At 39.5% G+C, this 18321-nt stretch overlaps 1 protein-coding gene across 5 annotated transcripts in view; it reads left to right on the top strand.

Moving 5' to 3' along the window:
- Positions 1-17885, top strand: part of nab (NGFI-A-binding protein homolog) — a 50106-nt gene extending 32221 nt beyond the window's left edge. For 2 of the 5 annotated variants that reach the window (XM_065490330.1, XM_065490322.1), the window contains exons 5-13: positions 11820-12358; positions 12640-12759; positions 12887-13020; positions 13070-13208; positions 14326-14525; positions 14653-14749; positions 14807-14881; positions 16463-16660; positions 16946-17885. In XM_065490330.1, coding sequence (XP_065346402.1) covers positions 11820-12358; positions 12640-12759; positions 12887-13020; positions 13070-13208; positions 14326-14525; positions 14653-14749; positions 14807-14881; positions 16463-16660; positions 16946-17119 — 1676 coding nt within the window. In that variant the 3' untranslated portion in view covers positions 17120-17885. Of the gene's footprint in view, positions 1-11819; positions 12359-12639; positions 12760-12886; positions 13021-13069; positions 13209-14325; positions 14526-14652; positions 14750-14806; positions 14970-15045; positions 15595-16462; positions 16661-16945 lie in introns of those variants that run through there. The other 3 variants (XM_065490346.1, XM_065490338.1, XM_065490353.1) reach the window with 3 other exon arrangements.
- Positions 17886-18321: the final 436 nt, after the last annotated feature.

Raw genomic sequence — 18321 nt, 5'->3', positions numbered from 1 at the left:
AAGGTCTAGGCTATACGTGATTCTGCGTAACCGAAGGCTAACTGACCTCAATTTAAGAGTTTAAAATACAATTTATGCTGCTTCAAACGAATGAATTGGCAGAAATTTTCTCTTTAAGAATAATTGGCGTATTTTAAGACACCGAGAAAACAGCAGTTTTTTATTTACATGGTTGAACTACTTTAACAACCAGATTTTTAAGCGGATTTTTTCCAACTCTTTAATTCATCTGTGGCATGCTTAGGCAGTATATCAAGGAGTCAATCCGTGTTCCTTAAATAAAAATGCTTCTCCACCTAAGGGGCATTATTGAAAATTTCCGTTGAGCTCCGAAGCTAATTTTCTTCATCACGAAAAGAGGAAATAACTTTGTGGGTCAATGATGTCGGTTCGAGTTGGCGTTCGTTTTTCTTATCTAAAATCGAAAGAAAGTGTATCTATCCATCAGGCGTTGGGCGGAAAAAGCAAGTTTGATTGAAGTCTGCTGGCGGGAGTGTGTTCGATCAGCAGAAGGGTTGGTCTATGCCTCTGACGAGCGCCGAGCTGCTGCAAAAAGGTGGAGTGCTCTGCTGGAAAAAGGTCCAGGCTGCACAGCATTAGAGAATAGATTGCCGCGGCAAAAACATGGAACTTGGCCTCTCTCTCTCTCTCTCTCTCTCTCTCTCTCTCTCTCTCTCTCTCTCGCACACAACTCGTGAAAGAGAGAGAGAGAGAGAGAGAGAGAGAGAGAGAGAGAGAGAGAGAGAGAGAGAGAGAGAGAGAGAGAGAGAGAGAGAGAGAGAGAGAGAGAGATGTGTCGAGGGAAAAAAGGCAATGAGAAATGGAAGTACGGAGAAGAAGAGCGGCCACAAAAACTGGTCGCAGACAATTTCAGCGTCGGCACACAAGCAAAAAATTATTCTATGTACATACAGCAGCGACGGCGGCGGCGGCACTGCGACTCGCTCGCTCTCTCTCTCTTTAAATTATATCGCAGTCGGATGGGCAAAAAGTGCACCAACTCTTTTTCCGAGCGACGCAGATGACGGCCGCCCTTTTTGCCCAGCCGAAAGCAGACTCAAATTATCGATCATGCCGATGGCGCAAAAACTAGAAATTTTTGCGTGCCCTGAAAGTTTGGACGCATGTAATCCTCTGTCGGCGCGCATGTGCTTTTTACTACTCAACTCTACCCGATGCAAGGTAAAAAGAGGAGGAAAGCGCGCGGCTTAATTTTCATCGTTGACACTCAAGATAGATGTTTTGCACCCTTATTTGGGGAATGTTAAGTGTGGACAATTTAATATGATGGCTGTCGTTAAACTCGGAATGACCTTGTTTTTACTGCCTAGTTTTGAAGGTGATAGAAAGATTTTTTCAAATTTTCCTCATCAGCAGCGTACTCTACATTTTCAGCAAAATTCATCACTACGCAGTCATTTAGCCGCAGGAAATTTCTACCTAATGTCAGAGATGGCAAAAGGTGATTAATTTAGTGACTCAAAATGCTTAAATAACTCAATGGGCTGGGAGGCGCACCGGCGTTAACTCGCCACTTGCTGGTTTTCGCACCTTTCCAGCGTCTTTCGGGACAAATGTCTGGCGTTCCAATAAAAGACCTCGGTGCGGGGAGGCAAAAGATGGCCCCATTGGGCCCAAGTTCCTCTGCTGCTACTCGAGCTCCGTGATATTGGAACCCGGTGAGCTCATAGCCCATGCTGGAAGTGCTGAGAAAAGGATTAAAAAATATAGCATATTTTATCGACAATTTCGTTAAATATCTCTTGCCTTTCATTCTAATCGACATAAATTTTATTTTTTCGCACTAACTACTAACTAGGGAAGGCATTTTTGAGCAACATAAACCAATGTGAGAAAACATTTCAAAATCTATAAACAACTTTCTTCTAGATGTTTGGTTTATGCGGTTTAAGTGTTTTTTCTTACTTGACTATGACGATGACAAAGATTGATTTCTGTAATTGAGTTAAAAGTCATCGAGATTTTGAAATATTTTTAAGATTATTTTTTAACTGCACACTGTTTGAGTCTTCACTGAATGCATCTGAAAACGACATCATTCTTTGAACAAAATAACGGATATGGCCTGGATTTGTCAGCAGTCGTAATGTGAAATCACAGTAATCTTACTTTTAATAAAATGAATCCATGACAGGCGATATTTAAAGAGGTGGCCATCTGCCGAAATTTATTACCTTACTTGGCAAAACTATTAATATTGCTGTATACTTTTTCAATTAATTCCACCTGATGTATTTTGTATAGTGACATACCTTAAGTTAAATAAAAATGCATTGAATTGAACTGACAATTACATACAAAGGGCTGCTCTCTTGCTAGTTTTGTTTCCTTATATGGCAAATTAAAACAAAAACTGTATGTATGGTATGCGATTTGATAATTTTAATAAGATTATTTGGACAACTTATCACATTAACTATGTCGAGCGTGTGCTTTTTACGGTATACGGTAGCTCTTTGCACGCGCATTAGCGAACATTGAAAAGGTGTCCCTCGCCAGCCTTGACACGCTGACATAGGCGATATTTGATACTCTAAAATAACTGTCATACGTGCATACCTTCTTAAAATAGCCAGGTATTATGTGACCGACCCAAAGGTTTGGTTTATTTTGACGAAGGTTATGCAGGACGGCGGTTTTAAATTTAGACAACATATATCGAACAAGTTCCACCTGACTCATTGATGAAAATGTTTTGCGGGTTGCATAGTGTGACTCGAGAATCGACTCTCATCCTCCCGAATATAATAAAACTCTGCACCGAGGGGCAACGGTCTGGCTCACATCAGGTGTTATTTTTTGCTCCGACTCAAAGAAAGGACGGCTGCTCTGAGAGTTTTTTCGCGCTTACGACGGCCAACTCGTTTTGCGGTGGTTTCGACGTAGACATATATCGGTGTGTCCCATCAACAATCACGAGAATTTCGACTTTTTGCTCCGGGATGATAATAACAGAGCACTTTGTACTTATTACATGAAACACGGCAACAGAGAGATCAGCCTTTAATTAAAAAACTCAACTCTATTTACTTTTTTCCTGTATTGTTAGAAATGTCTAAAAATCGTGCTGTTGCCCAATTTCCTGCTTTTGCTGGGCTGAACGACAAGGAACGAAATTTAGTGGTGTGAATTATGAGTAATTTAGTAATGCAACGAGATCATGATTTTTTTTCCTATTAGCGGTTTGAGAGTGAGTGGGGCAATAACTTAACACCCGCGTGCTCTTGATTGAGGAAAGTGGTGGTTTCTTTGTCACGTGTTGAAAGCACGCGCAAAAAGGTCGAACCCAGGCGCGCATTTACTTCGTTTGAGACTCAGTAAATGTATGTGCTTTTACGTACCGAGAGCGGCGTATACGTACATAAGCGCGCCTGCAAAAAGGGCTCGCGCCGCAAAAACGAACGTAGACAGCCACGATAAATTGTGAAACATCAGGCAAAAAGGGCGGCGAGCGCCGGGAAAAACTTTGCAGCAGCACGATTCTCCAGATCAAAATGTGACGTCAGCACTCTTCAGAAGCAAAAACTGTCGACCTTTCGTTGCCCAGGCCCCGAGAAGCGAATAAAGCCGCTCTCGTCTAAGGAACGAGTGAAGGCCTGACCCAGTCGTAGGGTAGCCAGCTGCCAGCTGCCGGCCTTTGTATCAAAGGGATAAATTTTAAGTATTATATTGCTGCTTATTTTGATACTTAACGAGAGAGTTTTTTTATGGGATTAGCTTCATCCTGAAATGGACTAGGGCGTTTTCTCCGGCAAGCAGCTGACCATCAAACATTTAACTTATCAATTAGGCTAAACTATGAGCCGTTTATTTCAAGGGTACAAATTGAGTTAAAATGTTGACACTCGAGGTTTGATTGATCCAAATTCTTACTAAAAATTTGAATTTGACCAGAAATGATCACAGATATTTTTACTTATAATTAGTTCCTTTGTGTCTTATTGCTGCATTGCGGAGGAGATAATGAGAAAGGCAAAATGTAAATATGTGACATCTTGATTGCTGTCTCAGAGGGTTTAAAGCCGTCAAAATGATCGATTGTGAAGATCGTATAAATCTGCGCGACTGGTGCCTCGGGCTATACGCACTAACTGAAGCAGAAAATTTTTGTCAGAGCAGCCTCATGTGAAATTTGAGATGAGCAACACACATCTTTCTAAATAGTATCACCAACCTCTATAAAAATTAATGCAGCGTGTAACATACCCTTTGGTTTTTTTTGTCACACATCAAGGTGAAATCGCTAAATATATAGTTTTGGAAACCACAAACCCTTCACAAATATTAAGTCTCGTGACTCTGTTCATTAATTTGTGACAGTTATTGTGTGGTTAACTTACACAACCCAAATACAAGTTCAAAAATAACAATACAAGATAGATTATACAGGCAAATGAAATAAATGAGGTGTAAGTCTCGTGACTTTTCTTTTATAACGAAGCTTGTTCAGCTCGGGGCCAGCATCCATCAAGCATGTTTATTTCCCCTCCACAAGTCAATGGGCTACTGCGGCTGGATTTATGGAGATGTTATTTCTTCTCACTCGGTTTTGATAGTGGCTCAATCGTCTTGTTATGATTTAAGTTGCCAATCATATGTGCCGCGAATCACGGGAACAGCGAAACAAACGCTAAGAGCATGTGACCGGCGAACGTGAGTGCTCAAATTTGCCTAGAACACCCTCTATATAAAATGTTATTATGCCTTCATAAGAGAGCTTCGTACCTGCAAATTTGCATCATTCGCATAACGGTACTATGTCATTTTAAGTAAAGCAATTTTACACTGGTAAATTTGAATGGAATGAATAAATTCATAAGAACATATTATATTATGCTCCCCTAAGAATTAAACAGTAAAATATGGAAACAAATCTATTAAAAATTATGTATGAGGGTTAGTTCATTTGTATGTGTAGAATCTCACTATTTAAAAAGAGAAATTTTAATTTACGTTCTTACCGCAACACCAAAATGGCGTTCCGCTGAGATTAGTGGGCAATTTTTTGTGTGGTCACAAGGTGGAGTTTTTTGCCCAAGACATTAAAAATCACGTGCTAAAAGAGAAGAATCTTTCGTCGAGTCTTGTGACCGCCGGGGACTTGATATAAGCATTTATTTTATTCTTGAACCACTTCTGCAATCAAAGTACTACTTACACAAGTCTGCTTTTAAGTTTTCATTCAGCCGCGCGACTGACCGCTACGTAAAAAAGCTGAAACGACCCATTTCGCCTATTTGAGGTTTTTCCTTCCAGGGAAAAAACTTTCCAGGGTTAATGTTTGCAATTTTTCAGCAGAGTCTGTCTCCGAATCGACAGCTTTGATTAATTCGGCCTACAAATACTCGCTTCCCTTTCTCGGTGGGCGGCCCGACGATATTGGCCGTTTTTTCTGCAAAGTGCGCACTCCATTCATCATCAGTCGATGTGTACACAAAAGTGATTTGGTGCATTGTTGCCTTTTCTGCTAGTTAGCTAGTTTCTGGCTTATTGCGACTCTCAACATTTTGAGTAAGTAAAAATTAAATTTAATATAGCCTGTGCCAAATTTAATGATTGAGTTTTTTCTGTAGTCACTTCAGCTGCTTTAAATTTTCTGATTAAACTTTACCATTCGAAAAACATTTCAGGGTGAATTATTTAAATTTAATTTGCAATTAATTTTCGAATTCTCTGTAATTTTTATCGAGTGGTGTAGAACAGCATCAGTGATCACAGTGAATAGAGTAAAAATGATTTTTTTTCGTTGTAAGTTATTTCATTTGTAATACCTGAGTCTAGTCCAGTTTGTTAATCTGGCTAAAAAAATAATGAATTTAAACATAAACAGCCAACTTGACCTAATCAGAAACCAGCTAATCACGTGCTTCGGCTTGATCCTCTATCTACCTTGACGGCCATTTTGGCGTCAGGATGGAATATGGAACCACTTACGGCCATCATACCTTTCAAAAACATTTGAGAAAAGATTTATAAAAATATTAAAATTTAGTGAAATTGATTTATAGGACTTACTAATGGAGCAGGAAAATAAAAAATGCAATCAAAATCTTAAAGTTCTATTTTAATCACTTTCTCTAACATTTGCTTATATATTATTCATATATTACACGAAACTACTAACTAGCTGTACAGTACGACGAGAGCGTGTGACAATTTTTCTTTGCAATTATGCGCTTTAAGCCATACATATACGTTTTATTTGATTGCCATAGTAAGATTTATCGTGTTCAAATTATACATATATATAACATGCAACTTTTCGTTACAAAGGAGAAGTCAACGTTTAACTGATATGCTCCTTTTCACTAATTATTGCTAAATTGAACATGAAAAATCTTTAATATTCTAGTAATACTGGATTAAATAATAAATAAATAATTTTACTGGCCACTATATTGCACCAGAATTATTTGCGGTTATCTGTAGGAATCTTTGAGTTATATTTTTCATTATTGGCACTAATTATTCGACTAACCAGCGATATACGTATATAAATTGTTCACAAAGCTTGTTAACTCTACCTCCTTGTAACCAAACCCGTCAATTTCTGCTCAACTTTAATAAGTGTATTTTGCGGCAGTGTAGACGATGACGGCCCCCAAATTATCATTATGTACACAGATGGCTATATATTAAGCGTCGTTATGTAACGCTGACATAATTTCATTTGGTAATTTTAAACACCTGAGTGGTCTTTGCACATATTGGCCGTGAAGCAAGGCATCATGTGATTTTTAATTGCTTCTCGGGAGAATTAGTTTTGTCATTTCCAAGGTGCGTCCTGCGTCCCACCCTGCTAGCCCCCACCGGATGGTTAAGTTTTCCTCGGCACAATTCTAATGCAAGCGAGAGGTACGCAAAAAATTCATTTTACTTCGCCGCCGCCTGCATCACGTGGCCAATTGAGGCACGGTCGTAATGTCCAGAGCGGACACGAGAAACAATATTCTCATCAGACAAAGCACAAAAACTGGCCGGGCTTTTTCATTCCACTTCCTGCTAGAAAATTATAATAATGATGCGGAGGATGGATGGAAGGCGGTTTTTTGCCTCTCAATATGCCGTCGAACAAAACGGCCGGCTGATTGTTTCCTCCCACTCACAACACAAATGCTGTGTGTTGTTTGAGGGGCGAAAACTTAGCTGCTTAATGTGTGTCAGGGTTTGTCGCTTTTTGCTACCAGAATAATTACGTGCTCTTCTTTGGTCGGGTGTTGATATTTTCGGAGAAATTTTATCTCTTAACGTCAATGCTGTTCTTTACGTCAGAGTTGCTTTCCACATTTATGATTTTATTGCGGCTGATTGTGACACGGAATTATTGCCAAGGATTTAATTCAATAGTTGAACAAGAATATTCACAACTGCATGTAAATCTTACACCTTTGATTTTTTTTCGACAGTCTGCTTACTGTTAAAATGTGTGTGCAAAAAGAGGCTTTTTTAGGGCAAGAATGATTGAATTTTTTCTGACGCAGACGTGTCAATAAGCATCAAAAATTGAAATTCAATCAAAATGCTAATCGTAGTTGACCGTGAGCCCAATTAATTCTTTTAGATCGAGTTAAAATTCAAGAAAACGATCATTACAAGGAACGAGTCGTTAAAAAACCGTAGGCCGGTGAATTAAAGAATAAAACAATGTTTCTTTTTGCGAGGTTGCCACCAAACGTGCATATAATAATAGATCAGAATTTTGCTTAGTTATGTATTAGTTGAGCTCTAATTCCGGGAGTAAAAGGTGGCCAGAGGTCACACTGAACTCTTACAGAGGCCCAATTTGAGTGAAAAAATTAGTGAATATCAATATTTCGGATCTCTACAGCTTGTCTAGCTGCTGGTTGCGTCGTATGAGTTTTAATGGGTGTTTATTGCGAAATTTAGTCGCAGTCAAAATAAAATGAGCTTGACATTACCAGCAAAACAGAAAAAAACGGCATGCATTTCAGTGAAGTGTAGTTTGATGTTTAATTGAAATTCAATTTTTAGTAGTGTGCTTTAGTGAGTTTAAATTTCATAGGATTGTCTTATGTATTTTGGTTGAGGAAATTTAGCTGACATTATAAAATAGGGCTAAGAAAATTAAAGCCTTTTTTAATGTGCAAAAAGAATGTGCCAGACCTTTAGCAAAGTTTACCAACTCGTTACTACTGATGAAGTGCAACATTAATTTTCATACCTACCCAATATACAGTATAGGGGCTCATTTAAAGTGATTGGAAATATAAAATTATATGAGCCTAGCGCCTAGTTGGATCAATTTGCAAAAATTCGATTCAATGAACTCTAAATGAAGATTGAAATAAGAGTAGTACGTTGACTTGCTTGTAATTTATTTTCATTTGAGACGAGAGCTGCCTGAGCAGAAAACTGGTGCTTCACGTGACACGAGAGTAAAAAATGTTCATAAGGCGGCCAGACTGAATACTTAATATTTATCACCTCCTTCATTACAGCGGATTTGGCACACCTGCGAGATTTTTTATTTATCAGAAAAATCAACACAAAAAGAGGAACTAAATCAATTTAACTATGCCTGACTGAGTGCGGAAAGTGGTATTTTTTTTTATTATTTGCTCTTCCTGGAAGGGTCGATATTTAAGAGTGATTAAAACTGACGCCTGCCAACGATCCTTTTGGTGGTGAAATTGGCTGATTTTCCGAACAGCAGACTGAAACCCTGAACGCCAGGGACCGATGAGAAAGCAACTTAAAGAAATGAATCCCCACTGCGCCGCAGAAAGGAAGGAGCCCGGCTGAAAATATTACTGTCGCGCAAGTACAGTTTTTTTGCTCGGGCAAAAAGTCACGGTCGTTATCTCCTTTATTTCAAGCACATACACACACATTATGCCCGAGACGACGAGTGAGTGAACAAACCAAAGAAAAACACAATTCAAGTCAGTAGCTTGGCAGCATAAATATATACATAGACAATCCACCTGACAAGTGGCTAATTAAATTTCCGGCGCAGCCTCAAAACGCGGATGGCGGCGGCAAAAAGTAGAATGCGTGCAAAAAAGCGGCCGCCTTTGTTTCGTGCTGCTGCTTTCGAGGGAACAATCGAAAAACAAGACGCTGGCAAAAAAAAAAAGCGCGCACGACCTGCTTCTGGGAAACGTTTCGGACGGGCATTTTTGCGCCGTTTCGGCCGCTTTTTTGGTGGCGGCCGCCTTTCGCGTCTCTCGCTGCCCCTTTTTGCAGTTCCAATCCAGACGTTCTCTCGTGAATGCTGTGCGCTTTGTCTCGTCCTGCGCGCACTCACTGCACTCTTTTTGCTCGTCTCTCGTGCTACTCTACACTTGATATGTGTGCGTCTCGGGGCACTTGAGCATATTTGCGTTGCCCTCCGTAATCCTCACTTCTTGTTTCCTAACACAATATACAACGCGAGACGAGAGCTCAATTTACAGGCATAATTCAATTTTTCTTTGTGAAGGGGACGAACCAACACAATACAAATTCCAATTGATTAGCGAAATCGTTACGTTGAAATCAAGCGAAAGATTAGAGAAACCAGCTTTATCATTATACGATTGATTTAAAGCATTAAAAGCTATACTGAAACAAATTTAATGTTTATATTATAGAGTTTCATGAATGATTATATAATAAAGGAGAAAGTTTTAACTCTGCAAGATTCATATTTTAACATATTTAATATTTCCCGCAACTACATAAAAGTTAAAGAAGGTTTATTAATTAAATAAGTATACCTATCTTTCCTCTTCGCATATGGCGTGGCCCTTACATCAGGATTACATCAGCATCGGCAGAGGTTCTGTTGTGCTGCGTAGCTGAAATTTTTTCAAAGCGGTCATTTCTGATTTAATTTTTCAAAAGATGAACTGCCAATTTCGAAAATGATTTGTTAAATATCAGTCTTATATCCTATAGATCAGAATTTTTATAAGAAACGGAGGAAAATTATTTTTCCGCGATGCGTCTCGTACAAAATATTTATTTTGGATTATCTAAATAGGTCTGTCAATCGATATCTATTCTTGAATATTGCGAAAATAAATTGCAAAATGCTCTTCCACGGAGATTGGTTCAGTGTAAGTTTGGCATTGAGAATTCAAGAAATAAACCGGATCCGGCAATAAATAAATTGAGCTGCTGGGCAAAAAGCCGGCGGTATGTGCATCTCTCCAACTTGCGGTGCATCTTTCTCCAGAGGCGTCATGCACACGGACGGGTAGGAGATGGAAAAGAAAGGAACGAGTCGTCGTCAGTCTACGAAGTCTGGTGGCGCCGCTGGCTGCTGGAAATAAGTACACGTCGAGCGCAATAACAGCTCGGGCAAAAAGCGTTGAAATATTTCTTGTGTAGCACCGACTGCAATAGCAGCATATATCACACACTCGCGCACTGAGAGAGAAGCCAAGCTCCGGCAGCTTCGCCTGCTTTTTCTCGGCAGCAACAAACTAGAAAAGATAAATTCAACCTTTTTATTTTAGCTCATATCTGGGTTACATCAGCCAACTCCATAGCTGGCACAACAATGCTCTTTTTCCCCGGCCTTTGTTGTCACCATCACTGTTTTTGCGCCAATGTTTCAATGCACGAGATGCACTCGTGAAACGACACTTTGGAATGCTGCACATTTGTGACGGCGCTGATACCTTTTCCAATGCTTTTTCTGCTGTTTCCTGCAGTGTTTTGCACCCAGTGTGTATGACCCAGATATGCCGCGAGTTGTGCGCAAATTATGATCCACAGTGACGCGGATTGAAACGCTGCACTGTAGTTTTTACATGCATTGCCTGCTTGCAAGTTCAATTGAGAAGACAAGAACGTTACTGAGCGAGACAAACTCGAAGAAAGAGCCTTCAAGGAAATTGCAGTTGGGCCAGCTGAATGACTAGGCGTTCCGATTTTCATAAAGAAAAAATTTAGTTAGTATTGACGACTTTGTTCTATTTCATGTGCCATTGAATGTGCAAGAATGAGATTTTAAATAAAATATTTTTTTCATTAGCTGCAAACGTTAAATAGAAAATTTGCGGCAGCATAAATAAAATAATTTAAGAGCGTAGCAAACAAAATTACCAACAATAATTGCATTTTTCGGTTTTAAAGGTTAGTTTTTGCTAGAGACTGAATGAAGACTGCATTATTAACTAAAATATGTTTTTTGTCCGATGAAAAAAGTTTTCATTTTGTACACACCAAATATATTCTCAACTTGTCATGGGCAAGTTGCAAAAGAGAATACGTGCAGCGAATATTCAACTGTGAGCATTTTGCTGTCCTTTATATATTGATTTTTGGCCAGAATTGGATGAATTTTTTCATTCTATACAATCTTCCAATGCAGACAACACTGTCCATTTGCTATGGAGTCCAATAGAAAATGTTTCATTAAATTTATTGTTAGTCCGATTAAATTTCGTACTGAAATAAAATTGCGTTAATTCCTATTTTTAAGTTAGAATTTAAATTGTAGGGCAAGTTTGAAGAACTCGCTAATGCAGCAATTACTGTGTTATTGTCCTTCTGTTTCTGGCTTATTTTCTTCAAATAAACATGTTTACAGATTTCCTTACAGAGATAGCTAAAAAATGAACTTAATTTCGCACAATCATTACGTAAAAGTGAAAAGCGCAGGGAGAGAGTGAAAATTTAGACCTTCTAAGAGACTTTGTTGTAAAAAAATAGACACTAATAAACACTCTTCAATTTAAATCCCTTACTGTGAATTAGATTTGCGATGAGAATGCAATTTTAGCTCTCTGTAATTGCATGCATCATGCTTTCAGTCTTCACTAACGCCTTTTTTCTTTTGATTTCAGCTCTGTTCCAGACGCCGCTGCTCCCACCTCAAGTGCCGAACCACAGCACGAGCAGCAGCAGCCCCCTGTCGCACGAATCGGCGCTGTCGCCGACGCGTCCGATCAACCTGTCGTCGACACACGCGCCGGCACCGCCGCCGGCGCCGCCCGCGACGCCGTCCCCCGCACTGCCGCAGAGCTCGCCTGTGCATGTGGTGCAGCGTCCAGTGCGTGGCAGCCCCAGTCCGCAGCTGCCCAAGGAGACGGGCTCGACGGGGGGCAGCGTGGGGGGCGGCTCATCGGGGGGCGCCCCATCACCCGGCCTTAACGTGAGTGCACACGCCAGACTCGATTTGCCCGTGTGCCTAACCCAGAGTTCGCAGGTCGGTGGAGGGGAGTCCCTGAGCCCCGGCTCGCCGCCACCCTTGCAGCTCACCCCCACCCTCGGTGAGCACCAGATCAACAGGTTGGCTGAGGCGGCAAAGGCGCTCGCCACCTCCTTGCCCAGCTACGAACCCAAGCCGCAGAACAGCAAAAAGAGGATCTGCAAAGACTTGGAGGTGAGAATTTTAATTTGAATTCAAGCTTTATCACAGTCACAAAAAAATAATAAATTAATGGTGCTTGTCAAATATTGAAATTCGTTAAGTTTTTCTTCAACAATGTTTCAAGCCTAAGTTTGAGTGGAAAAGCGTGTACCATAATGAATTGTACAGACACAACTGTCGTCAATTTTTTCAACTCGAGATAAAACATCACTTGAAATATTAAATAATTTACTCTTTGAATGATATAAAATACGAGCCTATACGGATGATTTATCGAGTACTCTACTCCACAGATTGTTATGAACATGTCTGATGATGACCCGCGGAGAATGGACGAGATCAGAAAGTACGCTGCCATTTACGGCAGGTTCGACTGCAAGCGAAAACCTGAAAAGCCGCTTACCCTGCACGAGGTACTTTATACATTTTCATTAACACCCGCGTTTATCTGAACCGACGTAAAAACTATAATCAATTTAGCCTACTGCCGATAAATCCGCAAGACGCTTCTTAATGGTCATGCGTGCAAATATTTTTCAGGTGTCAGTGAACGAGGCGGCCGCTCAGATTTGCAAGTTGGTTCCGGCTCTTCTGACTCGCAGGGACGAACTATTCCCGCTGGCGAGACAGGTTGTGCGTGACTCTGGATATCAATACTCTAAGACGCACGTCAGGTAAATTCACAATCGCTTATGGTTCTGATGCAGAGAAAATATTGTTTAGTTTTGATAGCTTCATGTCCGGCTGTCCGAGTCTGTACCAGCCGCGCGGAAATGGCACGGACGAACTCATCTCCTCGTCCAGCAGCAGCAAAAGACTGAGACTCGCGGAGAGCGCCGAACTGTCCGATTTCCGCAGACAGGTAACAGAATAATTATCTCCGCCTCTATAATTTTGCAAGTGAAGCTGTCAAGGAGACTATTATATTGCCAGGCTTTGGTTGGTAGTAAAATAATTTAACCTATTTAATCCAAGCAATTTACAACGATGTACTAAGATAACTGGGTTTTTTGATTTGACGGATGTTAAAGAATTTAAGTGTCATTTTTTTACCAAAGATATTTAACCATTTGAAATTAGTTATTAACGGGAGTGAAAAAAATGTTACGTTTGAAGGATACGCGGAGTAGTTCCTCAACAATTATGTAACAGATACAGAACCTAGATCAAATTCTAAATAGACTTTTTTTCCAGAATCCCTAAAAAGGGTCTGCCAATCTATATTGCTCATTAAAAATTGCCAAAACACCAAATTTACCAAAAAAATAATATAATATAGGCGATAATTTTAATTAAATTTTGAAATATATCGGTTATGAATTACAAACCAATTTAAATAAATTAACCACAAACTAAAACATAATATCCTTAGAGTTTCCCAGTAAAACGATTAAAGTTATATTTTAACGTTGAGACTTTAGTAGCAAATATTTTTACACACGCGGGAATTGAATTTTCTAAAATTAATTTTTAAAATATCTTAAATTTAACGCCACAATTAATTTAAATATCGCATAGTTATAGTTGGACGAACGCCACATAAATGTATTTTTTACGAAGCGACAAATTTATCTCTGTATTAAATATAATGATTTTAGTGCGCGATATTTCATATATGAACTTGGAAAAAAGAATTGTTATGCAACCTGTGCAACACAAAAGAGAAGCAGGTTGCATATACTTCAACAAGTCTCTCTCTCTTTCATGCTTGTCAGTGTGAGAATGAGGAGACGAAAATTATATATAAAAAATGTCTGGATTATTTTAACGAGTGCTTGTCTCCCGGACATTTACCTCAAAGCTAACAAACGTCGTCTTTAAATTGCGCAATAATTAAAATATATTTCCAATTGATTATTGCTTGTAAAGCTTTTTTTATTAAAGAATACTCGCATTCGTATTTTGGCACTTTTCTAAGCCTTTGCCATTGTCGAGCAGCTTTATGATTTTGAAAAAAAAAAAATTATTGTGTTGCGCAGGAGCGTCTTGAGCAGATTTCCGAGGAGTTGCGCGCGATGGCCGAGAGGCAGGAGGAGCTGCGACAGTTGGCGAACGGCGGCGGCAATGACACTTGGCAGAGCCAGTTGGAGGCCCTGCAGACGCGGCAGGCTCAACTGGCCGTCGAGCAGGCCGAGCTTGGCCGCCACGCGCCCTCCAACACTCGTACCTCCCTGCCCAGGTAATAACAAAAGCTTCCAACCCCTTCAACCCCATTTAACGCTCGCTATCTGTACTAACAAAATTTTCGAGATTTGCGAGCAACGCGTTGAGCATAACCATGCCTCTTTCCTCTCTCTCTCATTTAGAAGGAGCGCTCGAATTTCCGGCGCCAGTTACGGTGACGACCACACCGACGACACAGACTCGCAGCTCTCCTACAGCAACGCCAGTTCGCCCTCTCAAGTGAGTTTTCGTGCGAAATTAAAGCCGGCAAAATTTTCAATTGGATCTCCTCGACAGGACGTTGGTGACTCGCGAGACTCGAGCACAAAGGAGAGCGAAGAGATTAGGTTAAGAAAAGGCATCAGCAAACAGGTAAATGAGGCGTCTGCGAAGAAAGAGCCCAACTCGCTCACTTAAAAAGGGTGTGGATCTCGGGAATGCGAGGAGTGCGTGGCTCCAGGTGAGAAGTGCCGGCGCAATTTTCTAAAACATGTCTACCAGAATTTGGAGTAAAAATTCGTTCCAATTGGATTTAGTCTCAATCAAATTGCGTCCGACGGACACCGCACAGCCACGGCGACACGCGAGCGAAGCTCCGCACCCCTTCTAATCTGCTTCTGCACTGCAACCCTCGCTAACCAGGCATGCACCCTAGCTGAATCCAAAACTCACAAATTTCACACACACGATTAACACACGAGACTGACCCACAGTGAGTAGCGCGGTCGATGCACAAGTCTGTCCGAAGACGAGGGACAATCGACGCCGCCTTTTTGCTAACAGTCTTGTGCACCGAACTGCTCTGTCATTTTCATTTGGAATGCTAATTTATTAACGTTCGGCTTTCGCTTTATTTTAATCAATTATCGCACTGATGCATGGCAAATATTAACACGCTTCAAGTTTATTTGCACAGGAATGATTTCGTTCTAGAGTGAAGTGAGATCGATGAAGAGAATGAGGGTAAGTATATATAATTTAAACAGTATCGCCTTCTAAAGTCAGTAATTGAGCTCGCTAGTTGACACCCTCCCGCTGAAGTAAGTATTGCGTGGAAGTATGAAAGAAAAGCAGATGTCTGTATTGGATTCTTTTAAAGAAAAAAAAACTATTTTTAGTTTTACCAAACAATTTTCTCACCTTCGCAAATGTTTTAATCAATCGTCTTAGTACACAACACTTAAAAGTTTTACAATTTTTTAATCAAGAGCTTTTTAAATTTATCCTCTATTCACCTTTTCATATCAAACAAAAATACCCATTCTTTATTGATATTTGTGCTGGATTTACTTTTCTAATCCTCTCCCCACAGAAATTGATTTTCAAATAAAGTAAAATAGTTTATTGCGCTAAATTTTGCCAAGCATTTCCTGAAAAGTAACAAAGAATATTAAATTGATGATAATATATTTCTACCTATTTTTGCTGATTTATTTTTTTAATTTATTTAGTTTAAGACTTATTCTTGTTGGCTTGTGCTCCCATTCATATTGCAGACCAGGACCGTCAAAAATGTGCTCACTCAGGGTTAAAACGGCCGAGGGGGAGGGTGAGGATTTTACACAAAGGAAAGTTAAGGGGAAGAAATAACAAGCTGCGAGTTTTAAGGAGAACTTCTGCATCTGACCAAAGCCACTAAAAATCGTCAATACGAATCACAAGTCGCAACCCTATAATTAAATAAAACAAATATTATCAATTTCTTTGAAGAAAAACTTATACCTTTAATATGGTTATTTCATAGAAGAAATTTTTGGAGCTGTGAAAGCTGCAACTAGTTCAAGGTTTGGGTTTCACATAAGTATCTAGTGTTTTATTAGTAAATTTGTCTCTAACACTGCACGCGTATTCGCCAAAAACTAACACCTGCACGGTTTGCATTTTAAATGTATGTATGAGTCACGCAGCTTCAAAATCTCCTCCGATTTACAAAATAATTTCTTGTATCTGCAGTTGGTGCAGGAAACTCTACTGGACGAGGGACTGCGGGTAGTAAAGGAGCTTGTCGCCAGCCATAATAAAAGTCGCTTTGACGACTGCAGTGACCGGACGACGCCACCCCACGCTCACAGTAATCGGCCTCCGTCGAGCAGAACAAACCACCGCCTAACTCACGCCTTTGAAAATTACTATGATGAGAATAAAGTGCAGGTTTGTTTTCAATTCTGAAAAATATATTTCAACCTTATTTCAATGTGATTTTAATTTTACTATAAAATTTAAAATTCTGTGAGGTTTTCAACATCCGCGTAATATTATTTATTTTCAAGTGTGTTTAATATCTTAATCTCCACGTTTTAAAAAACATTAAAATTGTATTTTATTTCCCAGTTAAAACCTCAAAACGAATGAATTTGACGCAATTTTTTTATACCAATTATATGTTTACTCAAATTTCCTAATTTGCAAAACAGCTGACATATCGGCTTGTTGTAGGTGATTTCTGCAAGTGGTACAAACATCATCGCAGTGGCCAACCCCGCGTTATCCATGTCGCCGGCCATGTTGGAGGAGGAGGCGAAGAGCGTGCGTCAGGCCGGCGTGCATAGCCCTCTGCAGCTGCTCGGCCTGGGACAGGCGTTTAAGCAGGAGCCGCTTTCACCGTCCTAATGAGACAGCGACCAACTCAAAACTAAAGTAGCAACCGTCCGTGAACTGAGAGACTTTGGGAGTGGCGGCCTCAGCAGTGGCCGTTGTCGTGTTTTGCTTTTTGTCGTCCCAAGCGATTTATTTCGAGGAGATAATAATCAAATATAATTTTTTAATTTTGAGTGAGAGCTTTTGTTACTTTTTGAGAAATGATACTTAACGTGCAGACAGGAAGAAGCACTGCCAACTTGTGGAGAATTTTGTGTGTTGATAATCCAGTATGATGTCATTTGGTTGAAAATCGAAATTTTAAGTTTACAATAAACTGCTAAGTCCCGCTGACCTCGCGAAAATTGTTGAAAACGTGCTGATTAGATTTCGTTATTAATTGTAAAGCCCCTTTTGTCCAGGGCCGTTTGCAATAATAGTCTTGGTCTTATTTCAACAAGTGAAACATGTGATTTCTTCATGACAAAAAATATGCGATTTGTAGAGGAAGGTGTTCATTATTGATTAACCATAAAATGCAGATGAAATTTATAAAAAGTATGAGCTGTGATATGTGCTAATTGTCTGAAATGTTCAATAAAATGTTTTCTTGTAATACAATTCTAGGAAAATGTCATTTGTTAGAAAAATTACAATATTAAATTACGTTTAAGTACATATTGTTTAATAGAAATATTCGATTATTTATTTGCAATTTTTACTAAACGATCCAACAACACACGACTTGCATAAATTTTTATTATAATTTTATTATAATCAATAAAAACAGTCAATCAAATTTGTGCCTATAATTTTGTCAACTCTTATTTTTATCATATAAAAATAAAACCTCTGGCAATCACAATTTATCATCTCAATAATGTTACAATTTCTGATACTATTCAAAGAGTGAAAAACATAAAGCTATTAAAATATAAAACATGATTCAGCAAATCTAGTTCATAAGGAATTAAGCAGCGCGCTGTTCCAATATAAATTCAGGGTTCGCCAATTTTGCAATGCGCAAAAATGCACCACTGGTTTTTTGCGCAAAAAACCGGCTGGAAAAACCCACCAGTTTTGGGGTTTCCGCATTTTTCTGAATTTAACCCGAAAATAGTAAATTTTTGCTCCAATAATCTGAAATTTCAGAAAATTACGTTGAGAGTTAAAATTTTCTGTCTCTTGAAGGAACCCGTGGCTCTAATACTGATTTTGGTGATTTTGAAAAATCC

Source organism: Cloeon dipterum, chromosome 1 (assembly GCF_949628265.1).
Source record: "Cloeon dipterum chromosome 1, ieCloDipt1.1, whole genome shotgun sequence".
In the NCBI taxonomy this organism is placed as follows: domain Eukaryota; kingdom Metazoa; phylum Arthropoda; class Insecta; order Ephemeroptera; family Baetidae; genus Cloeon; species Cloeon dipterum.
Note: the sequence above shows the minus strand (reverse complement) of the source record. Positions and strands in the feature narration are given on the sequence as shown.